At 40.7% G+C, this 24,460-nt stretch overlaps 2 protein-coding genes across 7 annotated transcripts; both read right to left on the reverse strand.

The window, feature by feature from the left end:
- Window positions 1–70: 70 nt before the first annotated feature.
- Window positions 71–23,509, reverse strand: jakmip1 (janus kinase and microtubule interacting protein 1). Of its 6 annotated transcripts, none has more exons than XM_085295374.1 (23): window positions 23,063–23,509; window positions 15,528–15,841; window positions 14,678–15,010; window positions 14,061–14,222; window positions 12,108–12,320; window positions 11,303–11,461; window positions 10,920–11,066; window positions 10,514–10,684; window positions 9,239–9,298; window positions 7,830–7,958; window positions 7,493–7,621; window positions 7,245–7,328; window positions 6,273–6,335; window positions 5,307–5,405; window positions 4,384–4,485; window positions 4,217–4,270; window positions 4,070–4,135; window positions 3,325–3,393; window positions 3,050–3,127; window positions 1,898–2,107; window positions 751–816; window positions 531–576; window positions 71–435 (listed from the first exon to the last, which is right to left on the reverse strand). In XM_085295374.1, exons 2-23 carry the CDS (start codon window positions 15,681–15,683, stop codon window positions 398–400), a joined length of 2,634 nt encoding a protein of 877 aa, XP_085151500.1. In that variant the 5' UTR covers window positions 15,684–15,841; window positions 23,063–23,509; the 3' UTR covers window positions 71–397. The 6 variants fall into 6 exon arrangements, with proteins under 6 accessions (XP_085151500.1, XP_085151505.1, XP_085151512.1 ...); XM_085295379.1 differs by having other exon boundaries at window positions 531–607; XM_085295386.1 differs by having other exon boundaries at window positions 11,303–11,416; window positions 23,063–23,508.
- On the reverse strand, window positions 7,981–9,223 carry LOC146582342 (uncharacterized). The gene has a single exon (XM_085295425.1). It carries the CDS (start codon window positions 8,410–8,412, stop codon window positions 8,275–8,277), a length of 138 nt encoding a protein of 45 aa, XP_085151551.1. The 5' UTR covers window positions 8,413–9,223; the 3' UTR covers window positions 7,981–8,274.
- Window positions 23,510–24,460: the final 951 nt, after the last annotated feature.

Below are 24,460 nucleotides of genomic sequence, written 5' to 3' on the forward strand. Positions count from 1 at the left end.
TCCAGTTGGCGCTCAGCTTGTTCACCCTGTCAGTCAGCCTTGTGCTTTCATTCTTCTTCTCCTCTCTCCATTTGTCCCCTTCCATTGTCCTGCTTGGCATTCCTTCAGCTGAGGCTGTGGCTCTTCTTGCGTTTGTAAATCGTCTGATTCAGATTTTTCCCTCGTTAAATCAAAGTGTTTGCTTTACAGAGGAGTTGGGGTTTTATGTTCCAGGTCCAGGGATCACTATAACAGATGTTACTTATAAATAAATCTCACTTTCTTCTCATGTATATCTGGTTATTTATTAAATTTTCAAATATGTTTGCATTCCAGTCTTCTGCAAAAGTGCACATTTATCAAAAAGGCCATAAGGTTTAGTTGAACTGTCTACAAATGCATAAAAAACAATTAGGTTTTATCTCATCTTCGCTCGCCACCACAGCACCTTAACACCTAAGAAAAAGAAAAGAAAATTTGAACTCTTTCCTAAGAATTATTGGCAGGCATCAAAACTGTGCCGAATTCTAGTATTATACAGTTACTTCTACCTGATGTGGGTCCATGGGCATTTTCATTAAGGCCAAAGAATAAATGCTAAAGAGAAAAATAAAAAGAGGAACAAAAACTAAAGGAACACAAGAGGTTTAATCAACAGGTGAGGAAAGAGAGAGAAGAAAAAAGTGACAAAAAGTTTAGAAAACACCACCGCACAGAAGATGTCATTGATACCTTGCACTAATAAAAAACAAGTCAAATTTGAGTGTGTACCTTTTCCTCTATTTCCTTTATTTGTCTCTTTTGCAAGTCAATCCTGTCCTCCAGCTCTCTTATTCTCTGCAACAAAAAGACAGAAGTGGTTAGCTCGTGGCCACGCGAAACACATCTGATTGATTCTGACACAATCATTTCCTCAGGTGCAACAACATTTCATTTCATTTCTTTATTTATTTCACACATGGTTCAACAGTTAAGTTAGGCTGCTATCAATCTATTCCTGCAGACACTCCAAATAGTCTTCTGACTTTCCCATCATGCCATACTGTCTCCATGGCAGCTGTTGGAATGAGCTGCCATGGCAACTGAAGAGCAGATTTAACAGTGACACTGTTTGAGACTTAAAAGCTGAGTGGCTTCATCAGTGACTCGGTTCTTTGTTCCTAACAAATTAGTTTAAATAGCTTTCCACTGTGAGTGCTCACTATACAGTACATAAATACAACTGAGGCAGGCAGGCATATTTTAAAACAAATACATGACATTTTGAAGTTAATATCTTGTGCAGCAAATCAAATTGAGGTTGAGGTGAATGCTCCAGTTAAATATCACTTCTTAACTACAGAGAAATTGGAACGAGTGTTAATAAAAGCCACACTGTGGGGACTTTTTAAGTGAGCATAATTCTCAGAGTTATTATTGTAAAATATATCACAAATTAAATCAGATGCATTTCTCGGACCTGCAAACATGTTGATTTCTAATCGGTTCAGTAGTTTGAGCATATTAATTAGTAGATACATTAAAAATGTGCAGTAAGTACGGTTAGAGGATATTTTGTTAGTGAGTTAGAGTACATGTAGTGTCATGTAGTCAATGGATAACACAATGCCAAAAGCCATGGGTGTAAAGTATCGAAAGGGCTGCTGAGTGGAGGGATACTGAAGGTGTCAGGGTATTCAGATCACAATGAAACACACAAACACTCACACAAATCCAAGGTCATTCTGTCTCATCTTTCCACTCACCCACTTTTACATATGCACTTACAGATAGAGTTACAGGTAGCACGTACAGGGATACTGCATCTTTTTCAAAGCACCAGAGATCTGGTGGGGTTAAAAGTTCCAGACAGGTACCAGGGGTCAGATTCAGGGAGGGCAGGACTCAACAACCTGACTGGGTTTGTTTTGAGCCTTACCTGCTGGGCCTGCTGTAGGAGCTCCATGCGCTCCTGTAAGATTTGACTGTCATACTGCCGGCTCTGCCGGAGAATCTGACGCCGCAGCTTGTCCACGGCTAGCCTCAGCTCCTCCCTCTGCCTGTCTGTCAGCGACTCAGCCACCGCCTGGCATGCCGGCTGCTCCTGCTGCAGAGCGCTATACAGCGTGGCCTCCAACTCCTCGATCCTCTGCACAGCCAGCCACATATACACGCATACATGTATACACCCACACACACACACACACACACACGGACGTGCACATGCACATGCAGGAACACACACAGGCATGCACAAGCACAAACAAGGGAATACACATATGCACACAAACACACAGACACATACACACAACACTGTGACCATGGCAGATATGGGGAACACTTTTCCACTTTACATTGAGGGCTATTCAACCTTGGTTTTTACATGGTCACTTGATTTGGTTAACAACACAAACTGTGCTTTTCTTTACACATTGTTCAAACAACAAATTCCAAGTAAGAACCAAGATCAGCCCAACACAATATCAAGTGGGACTATAAACACAAAGCAACACCAAAACTGACCAAGTAAAATGGTTAGAATTATATGGCGAATGATCTAAGTGTTAACTTCTGTTATCTGGCTACAGTCTAGTTAAATCAGTGGAAGTGGAGAATGCTTTAAGATTCATGCTTTAAAAATATATAATTAAAACCTTATTATTAAACTCACTCTTTTAACTTTCTCCTGAGCAACTTTAAATAGGATATTCATAAATGAATCATATCATACTTTCTCAAATCAAGAGAGAGTAAATCTGATCGAGGTTTAGGTCATAAACAAGTGGCCACGTATCCCGGCCAACTGAGTGGCTAAGATTATTAAAATAATTTAGACTTCAGTGGTAAAAGATGCAGTATCCCAACACAATGTAGCAAATTTTACCTTGATGGAGCATGTTGCATTTGTGATGGTTAACAGGGTCCTAGATGTTTATCTCATGCTGAAATGATAATGCTGCACCCCTGCATTCCTGAATTACTTTATCATCAGCCATTGTAAGTAAAAATATACACAATGGTAAGCAGTAGATATGTCTGTGTTCATATGCAGGTAAAAGCACGCTGTGTATTATTGCTCCAAGCTTCGTACCATGTAGGCTTGGTCCAAGGCCTGCTTCCTGTAGTCCAACTCCTCCTCAAGGAATCCTTTCTGCTTACTAAACAGCTCCTGCAATAAGATGTTATAATCTATAATGCAGGGCTTGGTAGAAGGTAGCATGTTGTACATAGTAGTATAGTTATAATTACATATTAGTCTTGATAAGTTCTTTGACATAATAACAACAGGAGACTATAATATTAACACGTTGCTTTGAATATGTTGTAGAAAGCTGAATTTTATGCATTTGTAGATAACTTTCTCACCTTGTCATTTTCCAAGTCGATCATCTTCTGTGTGAGGGCAGCCTCAGTGCTGTCTATCTGCTTCAACCACTGCAGATGAAGACACAGAAAGGTGTGGGATTCACATTTTGCTTCTATAAGATTAATCTAAATTAAACAAAAAATGAGTTAAATGAAATCCGTCTTTATCTTCTTCTTTTGCCTCTCTCACCCCTTCTCTAGCATCTTCTTCTGTTGCACTGAGCTTCTGCATATCCTCCTTTACCACCTCCATGACTCTTCTATGTGGTCATTCTCATTTATTTCGTGCCTGGCAGCTCGATCTTTATCATCCTTTTGTCCAATATATCAATCTGCACATGTCCAAACCAACTCAAGTTTGCCACTCTTACGGTGTCTTCCAATCATACATCATAGCAGAGCTCACAACAATCTGTTTTACTCTTGCTGCTATTCTTCTCTCACAAATCACCCCTGACACTCAACTCCACCCACAACACCCTATCTGCACTCTCTCCTTCACCTTGTGCACTGTCCATTGCTCGGGATGTTTAACCCAGCCAAGGGGTGTGGCACAAACCAATGTACTCTTAGTGCCAGCCCCATGCCTGGATAAACGGGGAGGGTTGCATCAGTGAGGGCATCCAGCATTAAATCCTTGCTATATCAAATATGCAGGCTTGAATGAAATGGCTTTGCTGTGGTAACAGGGTGTTATAGCAATGTTTGTCCACTGTGTGTCAGAAAAGAGAAACTTTCCACTCACCTTTTCACAGAGTGAGATCACAGTCCCTGCTTGGATCACAGCCACCTGCTCTTCATTTCTGAGATTCTTTAGAAAATACAACATTGACAAAGACTCATTAGAAATTTTAAGACTAAAGTGATTTTTTTACAGTGGGTTCGAACTCACCCCATTATCTCCCAGAATATCCAACTTCTTCATCAGTTCAGGAATGATTACATCCTGCAAAAACCCCCAAACTAAATCATCAAGGCTGTTATATTAACTGTGCAGGTACTCAAGAAAGCATTTAGAAGAAAGGTTCTAGTTTGTTTGTTTTTTACTAGTGCATTCACCTTGACTCCCTCCTGGTGGCAGTAGACTTGCAGGGCACTGCTACTGTTCTCAGGGAACGCAGACATGTGGAGATTGAGGGCAGGTGATCTGCGTTCCCTTTCCTATGTATGCAAACAATGTGTTAATATTCACACATAATGTCAGCTATGCAATTATTCATTGTACCACGGGCAGTTCTGATCAACAAAAAGAAAAATAAATGGTGGTGTAAGTCAATGACACTATGCAAAATGGCAGGGAATGAGGGATTTACTTACATGACAATGACAACATGATCAGGATCTGCCAAAGGAGGGCGGTGAAAACCGATGGAAAAGGGGTCAAAGAAACCAAGCCAACAGAATAACATGCTGAAACTCTAAATTAAGCCAGTGACGTGTCATTTCCCAACATTGAGATACAACTGCTATTTAAACTGATGGAGAGTGGACTCCATCAGGGTGATGGGACTTTAGAAATAAAAAATATCATCTTAATAGTATGGTATGCAAATTCTTATTTTTTTTAAAAAAGGAAACAAAAGCATAATTCCATGGGATCCGTCCTCATTTTGTTCATATACATCAACTTTCAAATTGTGAAAAATACAACAACAGAAAATTGGGATATGCATGCAAAAATGAGACAAAATGAAGAAAAATGGGAGTGGATGGTGAACTTAAATATATTTTTATTTACTTAAAAATTATATTCTTGACAAAACATTTCTTCATTGACAAAAATATTCAATTTCAGTAAAGGGTAAAGTACACAGCTGCCATGCAAAACAAGGAAACACAGATGCATACAGTGAAGAACTGAGCAGTGTGTTTAAGGCTATGTCTGTCTGTCTGATGAGTCACTGTATATAGGTCTTGCGTCTGGAGCTGAGATTGTTGTTGTCACCTCCTGGTGACAGTATGATGTTGGCACAGTCTCTTACTTCCAGTTCAAGGACTCTGAATTCCAGCAGCTCATTTTGGTCCCGAGCATCCTGAACCTCAGCCTGCAGCCGGGACTCCGCCTGCTGCAGCGCACTCATCTGCAAACACAACAGATTCGTTACACATACTAAACACTATGAAATGTTTCAAAGTCTTGTTTGTAAATATTGAGGACAGTGTCCAAGATGCCAAAAGTCTGTTCACCGTGCACAATATGTAATAGACTGTATAAAGAAGATGGACAAAGCCACTCTAGCTGCAATGCTTTGTCAGTTTCTTGCAATTTTGAAACCATATATAGAAATTGTGAGTGAATCTGACTGTGAAACTGAGAGACACTGCACACTTGTACTGGCATCAATCAAATAGGCCCACTCTTACAAATAATATGTTTGAGGCTTTTTTATTTTAATGTGGGCCAAAGTTTTGCAAAAGAACATAATTTTATATTAAAATAATTACCTAGTGATTAAGTCCATAACATCATCTGGAAATTGTTAACTTAGATCACTGATCAAGGGAGCTGAGGGTTATTTCCAATCGACTTCTATAAAGCCTGACTTATTTTTTGAGCCAAAGGATCTGCCCCCTCCTGGCCATTAGACAGAATGCAGACTTAAGGAACTGCATTGACTTTGCTTTCTGTGTCTATAACTACAAACTTTACAGCACATCTTTACAGCTGTTACTCTCGTGCATACACTTTAAATTGTGTATTTACTTTTAGTTATCTTATAAATGTTATCAATTTTTTAATCAACTGAGAGTTACATAGATAATTATCTTTTAAACAGCTACATTAACTAACTCTGTCACTATTTTCTCAGTAAAAGTTTTTATTCTGCTTATGTTTATACAAAATATAACGTTTTCAGAGGTGGTTAATAAAGAACACATCTGATCATGAAAATCAGGTATTACAACTAGTACTGAATGCCTTGATATAGAAGGCTAATCTAATGTACCTTCTCACGCAGTTCCTGGTTGGTCCTGAGCAAGTACTGCTTCTCCTCTACCCACTTTGAATCCTGCCATAACAACCAAACACAACATGAGCGAGAAATGACACTGGCAGGAACAGAAGAAGATTTAAAGGATCTGCAATGACATAGTGTGATGAACAAAACTCCCATCCCTCAAACTTGCAGCTTAAAAGACACAAGCAAATGCAAAACAGACACAAAAAAGATAGCACAGGGTGGCAGGAGCACAAGTTTATTGATGCAGACAAATGAAGCCAAATCAGATAACCAAAGCAAAAGAGCTGCAATCACAGGCAACAAGAGTTCACAGCAACATGAGGACCAAATGGCAATCTGAGATGAAAAACAGCAGCAAAGCGAGTCAGAATACCAGCTGGATCAAGCCACAGGAAACATGCAGTAACTCAATGAAATGCTTCACAAAAAAGTAAACAAAGTGTCCTGATATGAACTCGGCATGATAAATTCAGTGATTCTCTCACTACTTTCTTTAAGCAAAAAAAAAGCCAGAGGCTTTCCCACTACACATCCAGTGGTTTGGCTTACTTCTCAGACCAAGATGCCTTTCGTACACATCAAATAACCAAAATCAAGTTGTATTAAGTGAGTATTTTCATGTTTTAACAGAAAGTTATATACTACCACATGAAAATCTTATGTGTTAATCTATACAAAGCTAAAATGAATCAAGGTGGTTGAAGTGTTTAATCTGTAATGAGTAACTCAGACACAAGTATTTAAAATAAAACACCATCATCGGTAAGGGCAGAGGGTGAAGGAGAGAATGCAGGCACAGCACTGACATCACACATGCAGGAAGTGACATCACAGGAATCTGCGGCAGACCTGGTCAGCAAAGCGCCAGCCAAGGAGCACAGCAGCCAGACAGACATGCAGGAGGCCCAGTGAGAGCAGGACCAGTGAGCTTCTGTCCCCATCCACTGTCTTTATTACCTGCCCCCGCTCAGCCAGGGCCTTCTCCAGATCCACGATCTTTGCCTGGCAGCTGCTGAGCTCCACCTGCAGCTGCTCACGGGTCTGTGGGCGGGAAAATGAGCCATCAGAGACTTAAATCCAAGTACAAAAGGAATGAATAGAGCAGACTGAGAAAACCATAATGAGGATCTATGCTCTAAATATTTTCTTGAATTGGAAGTTAGACTTGTACGTAGCACATTTGGAAGGTGGCAGCAGATACGAACCCTGGCCTCCCTCTCTGCATCCAGAGACCCCCCAGTCTGCTCCTGCAGGAGAGCGTAGGCCCGCTGAAGAGCCTGGTACTCTCTAGTGAGCTGACGAAAACGAAGCTCTGACTCCTCACGGGAAATGCTCTGTGATATCAAAGAGCGAATGTGTCAAATTAACACATAAAGCTTCACCCTTTACTTTTTCATAATCACATATATTAATCTGCAAATTACTGTTAACGTTCCATCTTACTTTCTTCTGATTTATTAACCCAAGATTTATTTTCCACATCTTGCAGCTGTTTAAGATGTTAAGATATTTCTTTCAGTGGATACAAAAGGACTTTCCTACCTCTTCCAAGTCCTCCTCTGGAGTTGCAGGCGTGCGGTCAGTGAGGTCAGTGTTATAAGAGGTCAGTGAGGAGGTTTCAGAGTCTATCGACTCCTCATCAAATCCAAAATATGTCTCCACAACATGCCTCTGCAGAGAGCAGTGGAGGGGGGGAAAGGGTTAAATCAACCTCAGATCTACACATATGTTATTCTGCGTATCAGCAGTTGGAAACAAAAACAATTATTATCCAGAACTATACTGCATCTGATTTCAGCTTAGGAAACTTTTAAACCAAATATTGATGTCATCAAACCCAAAAGAAATCCAATTACTTTTGCAAAGTAAGAGGAAAAATGACTAAAAGTTCAAACTTGTTAAATCTAGACACGGTCATTCAGTCAGTAATCTCATTTTAAAAAACTTAGACTGAATGACCGCACTGACTGTTTACTTTTTTTTGCTTTTAACTTTTCCAGACTCCAAAGTGCTTACCATCATGTTTATAAGTCATTTCCTGGCAACCAGAGAAATAAAGGCAGACCAGGGCACACAGGCAAATGAAAGAAGAGAAATAGAGGATAAAGAGGATGTACTCTGTCATGTTGTTGCCAGGCCAAAAAGTAAACTACAAATAATATCTTAAATATACATCTATCATATCTTCAAAAACACCAGCAGATCTAAAAACTGAAGTGCAGCCCATAAAGTACAACAGCTTTTTTTGTCACTCCTAAACAAAATCTAAAAAGCCGACAACAAAGCCTCTGGTTACAATCAAACTCCTACGAAAAAAAATGGTCAGTGTCTGGGTTTGTCCTAAAAAGGAAAGCCAAATTTCCAGGTGCAAGTCCAAAAGCCAAGCTGCTGTGCCCCAATTCAGTGCTGAACCTGCCAAGCTAACAAACTGGTTCCAGGAGGAGGAGGAAGAAAATAAATGTCATGCATCTACAAACTCCTCCTCCTAGCAACTCTAAAATGTCCCCTGATGTATTAGCCCAAACATGCACACACAAGTACTTAGCAATTATTTCTTTCAAACTCTGTCACCTCAGCCAATTAGATATTGTCATCCCTTTAATCCCTTTGGCACAGATAAAAGCATGAAATGCTGCATACAGCTTGCAGTTTCTGTGATGCATGTCCAGTCTCTAGTAACACTATCTTATAAAGAACAAAAATATACTCACATAAAAAAAAAATCTATAATAAAAAAACCCCAAAACAAATAATTCTCAACTAGCTGCGTGTGTGCTCACTGTGATGGTCCCAGCAGTGAGGGATGGTGTCATAATTGTCCCCTGAGCCCAATTAAACACAAACACACAAGTGAAAACAATGCTCAAGGGTCAGTCAACCACAGATAGGGAAGTTGCTTAGTTACACACCACTGGATTAACAGATGTGTAAAAACACTGATGAAAACTCACTTTCGGCAGCTTGAAAGGTTTCTTCCTGTTCTTTTTGCTCATCACCAATCGATCACGTTCCTAAGGACACAACAGATGAACATTTTTAAATTCTGACCTTTAAGAGAGCAATCGGAGGCATCTGTGGTGGCACGGGATTCACATTCATCAATCAAAACGTTACCTGCCATCAGCATAAAATGTTTTGTTCAGCAGAGTCTAATTTAGTTACATTTCTTTTCTATATTTCAAATTAAATAAAGTCACAGCATTAAACTGTAAATTCAAGAATTTAGCAGCTTCTAATAACTCAAGCTGTCAGACTGACAGTGTCAGTGAATGTAAAGAAGATAAGAGGGGAAACCTAGGCAAAAACTAAAGACTAGGCCATTCTTCTCAAGGTTTTTTGTTTTTTTAAAAAACAAACAAACATATAACCATTGATCCTTCTGACATGTATAAGACATGTATAAGACATGTATAAGACATGTATAAGACATGTATGCTCCCCTGATCCAGAGGGGTCAAAAACGCAGAGAGAAGCACAACTTCAGTGTTAGTACTGTCACAATAAACGTCCCCCTTCTAGCCATGGCAATGCAGATGATTTTATTATGTATTTGTATATTGTTATTGGCACACTTAAAAAAATCCACTGACATATTACAGATAAAATATCAAGACAGAAACCTCTATACGCTTCCAGTGAAGTACACACATGAAAAATCATATTATCATTTGCAGAGCCAGAACTGTTTGCTGATTTGTTGGCCTCGGCACTCAATACAGGCCGATTAATTTAAAAAGTAAAGACGGGACAGAAGAGCAATGTGGAGTGCTGATGTTGCAGTTTGGACACCAGAGGGCAAGTTGACTGTGGGAAATAAAAATGCTTGGAACAGGTTTAACATAGCAACCAGATGATCCAAACAGAACAAGCAGAGCTTAAATGAGTAAATAAATAACTACACATAAGAAATATTATGTAAATCTGTTCATGTTTCGTGTGTCTGAAAGAAAAAGAAAAAAAGATTTTCAGCTGATATAATGGAATATACGATTTTAAATCACTGAATATCAATATTGTTACTTCTCTTAATACTCCTGCATTTGTCGGGGCCTAATATTATGCCTACAATAATAATCTTTTGCCATAATGTATTGCCAATACATTAAGAGATATTATAGTGAGAGCTATCTAAAAACATCTAACAGACGAGCTGACAGAGTAATGTTATCTGAGTATATACTGTTGTATGACCTTATGTGTTAACAGTCATGTAACCCTGTCCTGACCTGCGTGAGCTCATCAATGATGCCGCGTTGCTCAGCAACTTGCAGCTTGAGGAACTCTACTTCCTGTTCCTCATGGGCGTGGGTCAGGTCGGTCAGGGAGCTTGGTCGCTTCATCTGGGCCTGAACAGACTGCTGCTGTGATGGTGGCCGAGAGGAGGAAGCTTTCTCCTTCTGCAGGAGGGAAACAGATGGACTAATTATTTTTCATGCTATTCATCAAATGACCAGCAGAGGTCCTCTTTCCTTCAGAGAGCCCTAAAAACCATAAAACGTCTTGAATAGACTAGATAAAACTATAATATCTACTACATCCTATTACTACTTTTTGATTTTATCTTCGGGTTAAAAAAAGAGGGAGTTAAGAGTCATCAGCAGATGTTTAGGAAGACATGTTGGTTGCACTTACCATCTCAGCATTCTCACGGCTCAGGTTCTTGAGTTTCTCCTCCATGCGCTGCAGTGTTTGCAGGAGGTCATCATTTTTCTTGGACAGCCGCTTATTCTTCTCAAACATGGGCTTCATTTGGCTCTCTGCCTCTCGCACCCGTTTCAACTGAACAGAGGAAGGAAACAGGGAGGGGGGACATTGTAATCTTAAGTGTCGCCACAGAATTTCCATCTTAACTAGGACAGTCAACATCAACAGTGAGGAAGTTAGGAAATATTCGGATTCAGGTTTATTCGACATCCATACTCTTCATGGTGTCTAAACTTATGCGAATTATAATTTAAAAAATGTCTGCATGTATAATTGTATGTTTATAATGACTGCACGCGTGTTTTTCTCACTAGTTCATTCCTCTCATCGGCCAGTAGTGCATTTCTGTCCTCCAGTTTCCTGATGACTGAGTGGAGCTCTGCAATCTTCAACTGGAACCTCCTCATGTCACGCTCCTCCACCTCCTGTGAAGCCGTGGGGAGAGGAGAAGAGGAGGAGGAAGACAACAACTGAAAAAGGGAGTACATGCAGGCAGGCATGCAGGTAATGGAGACGGACAGTAAAAAGGAGGTGATGGCAAGAAAGATGATTTGGCTGTTCACAGAGTGAATGTGTATGTGAAGTACAGTAACCATGTGATTTATGAACTGGTAAATTGACTGGTACTTAAATAATGCCTTTCTAGTCAGATGAGCACTCAAAGCACTATCTACTGCATCTCTCATGCACCCAGTCACACATTTATACAGCGCTGTTTATATATAATGTTTGTCTGTAAAGACAACTTAAGTATTCCTTCAAAATTGATTTTGTGGCGTTGGCTGGAATCAGGAAAAAGCTGCATAAACAACAACGTATATTAAATTCTCCATGTACAGCTCACGGATTCACAGATGTGCCAATTTCACTTTTTAACTCTATGGCATCTGTTATTAATATCAATATTATCAATTGCACTACAAAATCACTATTCCACTGTGATTTTTTTTTTATCACTTATTTTTCTTTAAAAGCTCCTCACCAGAAATACCTCACATTGTGCTTACTTTGTATTAAAATTTGTAATATAAAATATAATATAAAATATCTGTAAATATGGGAAACTTTCGGAACATATAAAAATATCTTAAGCATAAAATACTGACACTTGTATACCTGGTTGTTGAGCAAGTCTGGGTTTTCTCCTAGTCCAGGCACCACTTCTCTCTTCGGGCTGCCATGGTTGTGTCTCTCGGCCTCTCGTACCTGACCCAGCTGCTCATCCAGGGCTTCCTTTTGGAGCTGAAGCTTCTGGGCATAGCCAGCCTGTAACCCCAGCTCCCTCTCCAGAGCGCACACCACCCGGTCCTTTGCCTTCAACTCATCCATCTAAAGGAGTGAAACAGAACTAGATTATAGCCATTATAAGGAGTTAGTAAATAGGTTTTACGTCTAACCGAAGTCCTTAATATTTTATTTTTAAGACCTTTTCCAGTCTTTTCTTTTTCTATTACTCATGTTATTTATTTTTATTTTACTAGTTTATTAATGTTTTTTTCTGTTTACACTTTATTGTCCCTCCACTGCGGTTATGCCAGAATGAATCAAAAGGGGAACCCTCTCACTCACCACACATCACAAACTCATATGTAAACCACCTCTCAACTCTCATTTATCATCTTTATCTAAGCAGCTGGAGTCCATCTCTTGTCTTATTCTGTCTGGTCTTATTTTTCAAAATAAAGCACTGAAAATATTGTTCTTATTGTCTACAAAAGTGCAGAGATTTCTGAGAAGCAGCAGAAAACTCCGATTCGATTAAATCTAAATCTAATCATTTCACTCGTTTCACCTCCAATATGTGAATATTAGTTCATATGTACAATGTTTTTCTTTATAATTTATGTATGTACATTGTGCACAGCTTCAGTGTAAGATGGCGTTTGCTGAAGACTAACAATGTTTTAGCTTTTATAACACTCTGCTTTAGGTTTGATTAATTTATAAGCCTCTGTTCTTGCTCTGCATTCATGCAACCCCTCCTGACAGCTGTTACCACCTCTACTTCCCTCCGTATTTTGTTCTTTAACGCCGGTATTTCCTGCACCGCCTGCTCTCCATCAATAAGCCGTGCTTTACTCTTTGAGTTTCCTCACTCAAGCATTCCTTTACTAACAACAATGCCTGTTACTGTAGCCCTCCTGTATGTAATAGGGTAAATCAGTAACTGCAGCAGGTACACAGACATTTATACTTGCAGATAGCACCACATGGTCAAGACAGACATTGTGGCAATTAGCTCCTAACCTTCATGCTACATCAGTGAGATAAGCCCCGAGCTGGAAGTGAACTTCAGTAGAAGGAAACCAATCTGTATAATCTGTGTGTGGGTGTGTGAGTGTGTGTGTGTGTAGGTGTGTGAGTGTGTGTGTCATTCAAATATGATCTGGACAGACAGGGACTACAGCGTTAACAGCTGCTGGGTTCGTGAAGCTAATCTATCTCAGGCATAACATGCTTAGTTTATGATGCAGTGTAAGATGTGTCTGCTTATTGCACACAGTACACCTCCCTGTTTTTGCACTTCACTAATAGTTAGCGCCTTGTGATGCACATAAAGAGGCACGTTTAATCTCCAACTATAAAATCAGTGATAACAGGGAGGGCTATTACACTTTTAATGCCCCAATAACACTTTCTTAATCAGCTTCTTAGCAACAGAGCACAACATAAACCTCTATTTACCTGAAAAAAAAGTTTAAGCTTAAGTAAAGGTAGATTTTTGTGCCTGTGTGTCTTTAAACCAACAGGATTTAAAAACAGTGAGGAAAGTTGTGAGATTTGGCCTGGTGAGGCCAATCTGCTCTGATTTTTTAGTATTTAATACTTAAGGGTGATTATTTATTGCTTATTTAATTAGGAATAATGGAGTTATTTGATTAATATTGGGCTTTGTGATTATGATATTGCCAATTGAAATTCAATTTAAAGTTAAACTTAATTCATCTTGGCTTGACAGTTAAGTGGATTCTGATAAATGTCTTTTAGAAAATACTTTTTGTATTGATTATCAGTCATCTAAAAATGAGGGTACACAGTATCGTGGCTTCCAGCTTTATGTGTTCTCACCAGCCGGCGGATGTCTTTCTCACAGTCGCGTTTAATGCGGTGCACCTCGTCCTGGTGCTGTTGGTAGGCTGTGCGGAGATCAGCTGCTTTGGCTTTATCAGCCTGAAGAGCGTTTGCAAGAGCCTCTTCGGCTTGCTTCCGAGCCATTTTCTGCTCCTGAATCTGAAATGGCCCGATGCACACATTTTAATATTTATATACACAAAAACAAAAACAACAAAAAGAACATCAGCTGTGCATTTGTAAATACTTGCCCTTGTCCTATTAATAAGTTTAATGACAGATCTAGGTAGGCTACAGTGAAACAATAGGTTGGCAACAGGCTTTTCCACCCTGCTTCCTGTTTTTCAGGACCAAATTACAAAAGTGTGCATAGTCCCACAAAAACACAGACACAGACACAGACACACACATACACACACACACACACACACACACACACACACACACACACACACACAAAGGGTATTTAAACACAAAGTGCACTCGAAAATCAAGTCTGCAATACTCATTTTACAACTTTGTTAGATCAACATATACCCTATACATGTTCTACTTTCCACAATCTGACATGTGAAAAAGTTATACTTGTCACCCCTGTACCTACTAAAACCTACCTCCTGCTGGAGCTTTATTCTCTCCCCATCAAAGGCTCTCCTGGCTTCCTCCCTAGCCTCTGCAAGAAGGGCATTTTTGAGCTTGTCAGCAGCTCCATCTCTCAGTGCATTCACAAGACCCTGCAGCCTCTGAACCTCAGTATCCCGGATCTTGATTGTTCTGGCCAGCTCGGCTTCATGCTGCCGTGCCAGAGTCTCCCGTATGGCAGCGATTTCACGTAGCTTTTCTTCATGGAGTTTGGCACGCAGGTCAGTGAGTGCTACGGCATGCTTGTGTTGCTCAAGTTCGCGAGCCTGCCGCTGCTCTTGGAGCCGCTCGCGGAGTTTGCATACCTGATAGAAGGACATAATGCAGAATATAGATTAGAGTACCCCTGACAAGTAACCATCAGTATTTACATAAAGTTTGTCCTGACTCTATTGTGCATATTTCCATATTTTTACTCTAAGTCCTGGCAGACTAAAACAAACTAGCCATGAGGGATGGAGAGATGAGCACAGAGAGGAGGTTTGTGTGTCAGTGAGCAGACTGGAGTAATAAACTGCCCGGAGACCTTTTTTTAAGAAAAAGAAAAAAAAAGAAGTATATGTATTCTGTTGCTTCACAGCAACAGAATAGCCAAACTGCACGCTAGGTAACCCTACTGTCCTATTAGAGATATTGCTTCTTTATAAGTGTGCTTACATGCTTTTAAACATTGGTTGCAAATAATTTATAAATAAAACTGGCAACCATTTCTATCCTGTTTCTGCTGAGTTGATAAAATAGGAGACGACTTCTCAACCACATTTATTAACTTTAAACGCATGTTCTCAGCTTCTTCCACCTCCTCTTCTTCCTCACCCTCACCTTCCCGCGCTCCTGCTGTAGCTCTATCTGAAGGTCCATGATCTTGCTCCTCAGTTCCTCATTGGTGGCCGGCACCGAATCAGCCATCACCTCCGATTTCTCCGGCTTCCGTCCCTTCTTAGACGGTTGAGCCGATGGGGGTGTGGTTGATGACATAGCACTCTAGCCGCCCAGTCGGGACGGACATAGAGTGCAGGGTGTGATAAAATTGAGGAGAAAATCAGTCGCTGCTCCTCCTCCCTACAAGGCCCTGCATCATCATCATCATCATCGGGACGTCTACATTGTTGCTAAAGCTTGCAGAGAGTTTCTACCTGAGAGAGAGACAGACAGACAAGCAGAGAGGGGAAAAAAAAAAGGTTGAGTCAGGGTTAAAATCTGGGTTACACAGAACTACAATACTCCGGGGCCAAGCAACCAAATAATGACGCAATATAGCCTGGGGAACACAAACTATTTTGGGGACTAACATTTGCACTCTCCTCTGCCACCCTTTTCTCTCCAACATATACACATGGGCCATTTATCACCATCCTGGGCTGCAGTCCCTGGGCTGTACTTAGCAGCTCCACAGTGCATGAAAAAGTGTCTGGCTATCAAAGTTTTAGCATCTCACAGTAGCCTTCTTCCTTTCTGTAGATTAAGAAATCTCTTCTTTGCTTTCACGAGTCTTCAGGCTGCAGATCCCATAAATCTTTCCTACCTGTTCTAAACTAATGACATATCACTACTTTTTTATCACTAAGATGACAATTAGCCAAACACTCACACAGTGCTCTAATGGAGTTACAATTCACTAATTTCACCTCGTCCATGTCTGCCTTTCTATTGCTTTCTTCTTGTCTTCCCATTATTGAATAGATTATTGTTTTAAGCAGATATCTTCATGTTGTCTTGCCAAATATAGGCAGAAGCTGCTTGCATTACTGTCATTTGATTCCTCCGCTATATTCACAGCACAATATAAGAGCAACATTTGCCTCAAAGTCTCCTTTTACTCCCTAAACATACAGGATATATTAGAATAGGGCAGTCACTAACATTGTTTTCTGATTACAGGAGCCACAATGTCACATCTTGATTGAAAATGTGATTATTAAATAATCAAATTAGCTTTTCAAATCAAATATCACCTTTGGCTAAACAGCAAAAAAGCGAGGCATACAGAAATAAACACCAACGAATTTTAATTAACGACTGAATATCTCTTATACTCCTACTCACTAAGCAAGGCCAGGTTATGATAGCAGCTATTTTATTTGCATATTTTGTTACAGATGTGTTACAGTGGCACACATCCTCTGAGCTGAAAGCGGACTCCTCTAATCTCTTCTCAGAGTGGATTGTAACCCAGTAACCTTCCAGTCATTCTGCTAACTATTAAATAAATAATGCAACAATGAGGAAGCTGGAGCATTAAGACCGCAGGTGCCTCCATCTTTCTCTACATACACATTGCCACGCATTCATACAACATACACAGATGGCAGAAATAGTTACCAAGGCAACACTTGCTCTCAAAAACGCCTCTCATAGCAAAGGATGATGGGAAGAAGGAGCCTCACGGTGGATGTGAAAAGCATACAGTTCATTATTTGTGTAGAAGCTTCAGATTTAAAAAAGAAAAAGAAAAAAAAGAATACGTAAGTGCATACATGGTATTGTTATCTGGTTGCATCTTTGAGACGAGGTTGACTGAGAGACAGAAATGCGTCGATGCTGGAGGGCGAGGAAGCTTTCTTCCACATGAATTTTTACACAGTGTGCACAGTTGAATGCTGGGAACCAGTGGGGGCAGGGAGAGAAGGGAAACGGAATAACAGAGAAAAGGTGGAAGATATAACCTACAGTAGAGGTAAAGCAGTAAAACAGGAAGGAAATTGCATACTTCTACAAAAGAAAACTAGCTCTTACCCAACTCCCCTCTGTCCCCTTAAACTCCCCACCCCCTCTTCATCTATCCAGACTTACATAAAGGCATGGCAATGTTACTGATCTCACACTTATTCACACAGACAGAGAAAGCAATAGAGGGAGGTCATTCACAGACAGAGTCTTAAACTGAACAATTAGGGACAGATACAGCTGACACATATTCACACAGCCACCAAAAGTCCTCTACCCCATTCACAATAGTAACAAACGGGTATTTATTTGCAGTAGCGCAACAGACAACTGACACACAGGCAAGTGAGGTGGAAACATGCACATATAATTTATGTGCAGTTTATGTGCAACAACAATAAATGGCTTCAGCACACTTTCTACTGTTTTCAGCATGTTTATGCATGTCAGTGTTGTTATCAAAAACCAGGTGTGCCACAGCTGAAATGGCTGAGAGGCATGACATATGGTTTCCCTGTTTTTTTCTTCTTATTCTAAGGAAGCACAGATAGACCCATAAGCACATATCACACTTGACTGTTCGTGTACACTGAGTTAGTGCAAACAGGAAGCCAAGGGTTTGTTGCTTGTCAAAAATACTACAGAGGAAGAAGCACACGACATAAAGTGAGATCAGAGATTTCTTTGCCTCGATCAATGATGAGATGAGATTGCATAACGTCATAGCAGCAGAAAACACAGATCTACTTATCTGCCGCTTTATTAGGTACATTTTGCTAGTACTGCACTGTACCCCTTCTGGCTTCAGAAATGCATTCATTTTTTGTGGTATAGATTCAACAAGCTGCCAGAAGCATTCCTCAGAGAATTTGGTCCATATTGGCATGATAGATCACACAGTTGCTGTAGATTTGGTAGCTAAACATCCATGATGTGAATCTCATGTTCCAGGACATCCCAAAGGTGCCGTATTAGATTGAAATCTGGTGACAGCGGAGGCCATATGAATACAGTGAACTAACTGTTCAAGAAACACGATAATGTTTGATTAGAGCTATGTGACATGGCGTGTTTTTAGTGTGCCATCATGTTGTTATGCTGGAAGCCATCAGAAGATGGGTGCACTGTGGTCATAAAGGGATTGACATGGTCAGCAACAATTTTCAGATAGCCTGTTGGATTAAAACAGTACTCAGCTGGTAGTAAGGGGCCCAAAGTGTGCCAAGAAAATATCCCTCACACCATTATACAACCATCGTTGAATCTTTCATACAAGGGACGATAGAGCCATGCTTTCATGTTGTTTATGGTAACCTGAATGTTGCAGCGGAAATCAAGATTCATGAGAACAGGCAATGTTTTTCTAATCTTCTAATGTCCACCTTTAGTGAGCCAAAAACTCTAACCTCTTGATCTTAAGGAGCACCAGCCAATCCCAGAGGAAATTATGTAAAGACTACATGGTTTGGTCTTCTTCTTCTGTAGTACATATGCTTCAAAATTCAATGTGTTCTGCATTCAGAGATGCTCTTTATCACACCTTGCTTGTAACAAGGAGTTATTTGACTTCTATCAGCTATCAGTCTGACTATTCTCCTCTGACATTTGACAATAACAAGCCATTTTCGCCCAGAGGACTGCTGCTCACTGGATATTTTCTGAGCCATTCTTTGTAAACGCTGTCTGGGAAAATCCCAGCAGATTAGCAGTTTCTGAAATACTCAGACCAGCCTGTCTGACACCAACAATCATGCTATTTGATGTTTGCATTGAACAGGTGTTCCTTAAAAAAAGTGTCTGTGAGTGTAGACTGGGGAGCATTGAAAAAAAAATATGGGGATATGTTATAGTGGCACTGAGAGTATTTTTAAATAGTAAAGAATTACCCACACATGGAATAACTAAAAGTTTGTGACCACAGATATGGTATTTTATATTGTTTTTGTGACTCACACAACTCAGGAAATGCAGGAAAAAAAACAGGCATCTCTGCTCAGAATTTCCAAAGGTCTGATGAACATGGTTGATGTAATAATAAACCATAAAGTGTACCTAATAAGTTGAGTATGTATCTTACAAATACTAAGCCAAGATTTCACCTGAGTCTAAAATATTTGTGCAGCAACTACAAGACATCTGCCACCCACAGTTCCCACAAAGCCTTCTGGAGCCACATCATGTTCCCAAGCTGGCAGCCAGGCGCTAAATCTCAAAGTTTTATAGATCATTGAAAGCCAGGAATGTTTTATGTGAAACTGGAAAATTTTATAGTGGCACCGAGAAGCTAAGAACCACCTTTAATGTTCGCAGGAGCAAACAAAAACCAGCAAAGATCGTAGACCTTAAATTACCTCGTCCACTCTAAGTGTAAACTGTTTGTGTAGCTTACACTGAGATGGAAAAGGAAGCAAAACCCTTCAACAAGACAATTCACCAGACAAAATTAACAGATTTGTCTTCAACATCTATATTTAGCTAATATAAACCCACATTCATTCTGAATAAAAATGTCACTATGACTCATGACTTCAATCATAAGTCATATTTTGCAACACGTTATATAAACTGAACAATAAATCAACATAAAACTACCTTCAAGGCCTTTTTAAGTGCAGTGAATGTGGCTCTGAGATCATCATCTTGAGCTAAATCACTATACTATAACTGCAAAAAGAAAAAAATTCCAAATGAGGAAATATGTTTTAGATTGTAAGATAATAAAATAAAAAGTAAATAAAATTAAACCTGTGTGACATGCCAAAACTTTGCAGCATCATCTTTTGGGTGAAGGGATTACCCTTATTAATTTTTATGTGTGTTGTTGTGTCACTAATTATCTTCTTCTCTCTAATTACCTGCTTTATAGCTCCCAGTGACTTTGTTAGAGTTACATTTGACTTAACCCATCCATTTAAAGCAGTGGTTCTCAAACTGTGGGGTGGGCCCCCCTGGAAGTTCTTTTTGCAACCCCAGCTAACGCCATCTGGTGGCCTTCAGATAGAATGCAGGTTTGAAGCACTTCCGCAATAGCGTCTTTTTTCTTTTTCAGCCGAAAGCTATGCCTGTGTTTTATACCATCCATGGCCTTAACTCTTTTCAACTTCTGAGGTCAGGTATGCCAGAAAAAGTTTGAGAACCACAGGTTTAAAAGAAGTGTTTGGATTCCTTGGTGCATATTTGCCTTACACATGTAAGACTGCTTTGGTCTGAAATCTGGGCGAGACATAAACTCAGTCAGGTTATGTCTGGTGTAAAATCTGTGCCAAATCACACATGTGGCTCCATCCGCTGTGGTGACCCCAGGGGAAATAAGAGAGGAGCGGAAAGTACTTAGTGCAATAAAGCTGTTCTCAACTGCCATATGAAAAACTAAGGTTGCAGACATATACAATTGTTTTAACATACTAATGACTTCACAACTGTTTCTTTTGCATTAATCATTGAATTTGTTGCAATTACAGCTCGGGAGCCAATCATAATATCAGTGGTTCAATCTCAATCCCAGGTGTCAAAGTGTCCTTTGCCAAGATACGAAACCCCAATTTGTTCCCAATTCATCCTTTCTAGTGTCAGTGTGCACCTGACAGATAAAAAGCACGTATAGTGAAGTGCTGTATGCATGAATGTGTAACAGTAATGCACTTTAATAGTTAACTTTTTACTTGAGCAGACATTCTGAATGGACACAAGCTTATTACACACTAACAGATGAATCTACTCAAAGCCAGACAGATCACACTTGCCTACCGAGGGTTAAACATTAAGTACACTTTACAGCAACATAAAGGCCCAATAAGTACATAAGCAAATAGGAGCTCAAACACTGACTCCTTGTTCCTCTTTCCAAGTTTAAAAAAAAAATCAACACTGAGGGTGTGGACAGGCTAATATACTGTATCTTATTTACACTGCATATTGGTTACAACACCTAGGCCTATACACAGACACACACACAGAAACAAGCCTCCTCACTGCAGTCATCAGCAGAGTGTAGACTGTCAGAACAAGGCTGGCCATGATCCAGACACCCCTCCACAGTCTGCACACACACACACACGCACACCCTCTGCTGTCTAGAGATTCACTTAAGATACACAGTAAAGATCCCATCGAGAGGCCGAGTAACCCAGCCAAGAGCAACACTAGTGGAGCATATGACCTAAAAACTACTATGCCAGGAGAATGACTACAAGTTACTGACCCCAATGACTAGTCAACCCAAACACACAAACAATAGTCTCTCTCTCACTGTGTCACATACACACACATTGTACTGCTGGTTTATTGCACAGGCTCTGGTCTTTGGTGTTTATTAATGTGTTAACATAGTCGTAATTATCATTGCTGAAAGCTTTCAGCCTCTCTGTGTACCTCTATGAGTATGTATGCTTTTGCATGCATGGTTGCGCTTTAGCAGTGATACCCTCATCCCGCTCCAGACCGGCATTGCAACACAATAAGAATGAGGAAAGTGCAGCAGATAAGGAAAGAGAGCGTTATACACATGAGAATAACAGAGCACTGGGATTATTCTGGTAGCAGGCTGTCACTCAGCACATTACACTGAGGAAGGCAGAGATATGGAGAAAGCAATAGGATTATGAATGAAGTATTAGTGTACAAATTAAGTTATAGAAAGGGAAGGAAAGAGAGGGGGAAACAGTGACGTACACTGGGGTCCCAGGAAATGTAATTGCTAAATCTGACAGAGCAGACCAAAATATCAGTAGACAGATCTGTATTTTGCAATATGATGATACTTTAATTCCACTTTTTTGGGCTCAGTTAAGCAGCTCATAAGGGAGGCATCACAATGTGGATCCCTGCTTTTGATCAAACACAAGTGAGTGTGCAACACATGCTGGGTGTCCACTCGGGCAAATTTACGAGCCTCTGGGGCCGCCTGCTACAGCAGCAGCAGCAAAACTGTTATGACAGACAGAGCCTGAGAAACACAACATGCATGGTAGTGGGCTGCCTGGGCAGAGGAATATGCCGGAGATGATGGTCTAATGCGATGTCGCCGGCCCTCTAATGAGCTGTCAAATAGGAGATTAAAGGGTAGACTACCGCCGGGTGGGAGGGTTTTTACACTGCTGAAAACCTGTTTGTCCGGCTAGCCAACCACACCCCACGGCGAGAGGCTGCTGCTGCTGCAGCATCATCATCATCATCATCCTCCTCCGGCCAGGACGGCTGTCCTTGCACTCAGAGCTGCACGGTGTTATGTGTTGATGTTTTTTCAGCAAACACGGCCACGATGCTCTTGTGCTGGTGTGACCACAAACTAATCTGGTCTAAATATTTCACCAGAGGCCTCTCTTGTTCCGGGAAGATAATGTAACAGCTCTGATGATATGAAGGGGGGGCAGCAAAAACAGTTGAATGTTAATCGCCCGTTATCATCGAGGTTCACGCTTCCTCTTTGGCTAGCTGGCAGAGTGGGACAGCTGTGTCATATCGGTTCAGCATTCAACCACAAACACAATATTCACATCTCCACAAGAAGCTTGATAGTTACTGTCGGCAGGCTGAACTCACATCGAAAGCCAGAAATGATGAGGTCCAGACGGTGCCTCTCTATCCGTTACTGCTGCACCGTTAGCGGATGTGTCACAGGAGCTAGCCGCCTGTCAGTCAACAAACCACACGCTAGAAGTTCCCCGGCTTTGCAAAGCGAACAAACTCACCTGAAATAGGAGGTCAACGGCGGTCACAAGTGGCCCGAGGCTTGTGAACGTCTCTGCCCAATCTGCTTCACATGCAGGAAGGGAGGCTGGGCTTCGCTTCGCTGTGGAGGGCTCAATGAACTCACCTCTCCCGCCTCCTCAACACCCCGGGCTCCGCTAACTGCCGACAGCCGACCCCTTTAGAAACTTTCCTCCCCGGATATCAGATATTTTAGAGCAGCTAACGCGAAGGCTGAAGCTTCGTAATAACATGACTCTCATCAGCTCCAGCCTCTTCTTGCGCTGCACGTTGACATTTTCCTCCACGCCCACACGCACATACACACACGTTAGAACGCGCGCGCTACGTCATCCGCTCCTGTGCATTTCATCCACATGACTGAATTATTAAATAAATAAATGAAACGATTCCAGTGCCGTGAACATATGTGTGTGTGTGTGTGTGTGTGTGTGTGTGTGTGTGGGAGGAGGGCGGCGTCGCCGGTAGCGTGATAGTAGCGCGACACCTGACTGCGTGTTCAAGAATGACACTGCGCGCGGTAATTGCGTGGACTTGTACGTCCATGCGCAGCCGGTGTTCAGGAGCCTGACTGACGCAGGGTGGTGTCGGGAACGTGCAGTGTCCTGTACAAACTGGCTCTACTTTGTCTTTATAAGGCGGATGTGACTCGTGCGCTTTAATCCTGGGAACTGATTTACAAACACAAGTATTTAACAAACATATTCTCTATTTACCATAGCAATGTATCGTGCTGAAACAAGCCCCTATCTTTGCATAACTGGTTTTGAAAAGGTCCTTCTCAAGAAAGATATCTGTTCCCTATCACTTCCAAATATTACTCTGTGATCTTTTTTAATGCTACTCCCCCCGGGATCACGATAATTTATGTGCCTGTATGCTCCAAGAAATAATAATAATAACATGACTCCTGCACTTTTTGAACAGGATGTGGTTCAGCTATAAGATCTGTGTTCTTATAACTGCCGCAATTACCACACTCAACACATTAATGGCAACGCCTAACCTTTGATTTTATGTACTCATGTTCATTTCACATTTGCTGAAAGCACATTAGCCACGTTTAAAACATCTCACTCTGCTAAATTACTTGCGGGTCGGTCCACGTAGCACGTGAGATCCAGCCACATTTGCAACCAGCACTTCTAAATACAGGAAGGTTTACTTGGAATGTGCTAAGTGATGCATCTTGGGGGGGTGACCTTAATTAATTATTTATAAAATATTATTATTTATATTTGATTGTTGAGTTAGCGAATTGATTTCCTTTATTGTGCTACTGTTCAGTTAAGGTGAAATATTGAAAATAAGCTCGATAGGTTATTGTTTTTTGTTTCTCCTCTGTTTCAAAGTTGGTCTGATCAGCCTGCACCAAAGTT

This window comes from Mchenga conophoros, linkage group LG2 (genome assembly GCF_057382185.1).
Source record: "Mchenga conophoros isolate Kocher_MC1m ecotype Shallow Benthic linkage group LG2, M_conophoros_male_GT1.1, whole genome shotgun sequence".
Lineage (NCBI taxonomy): Eukaryota > Metazoa > Chordata > Actinopteri > Cichliformes > Cichlidae > Mchenga > Mchenga conophoros.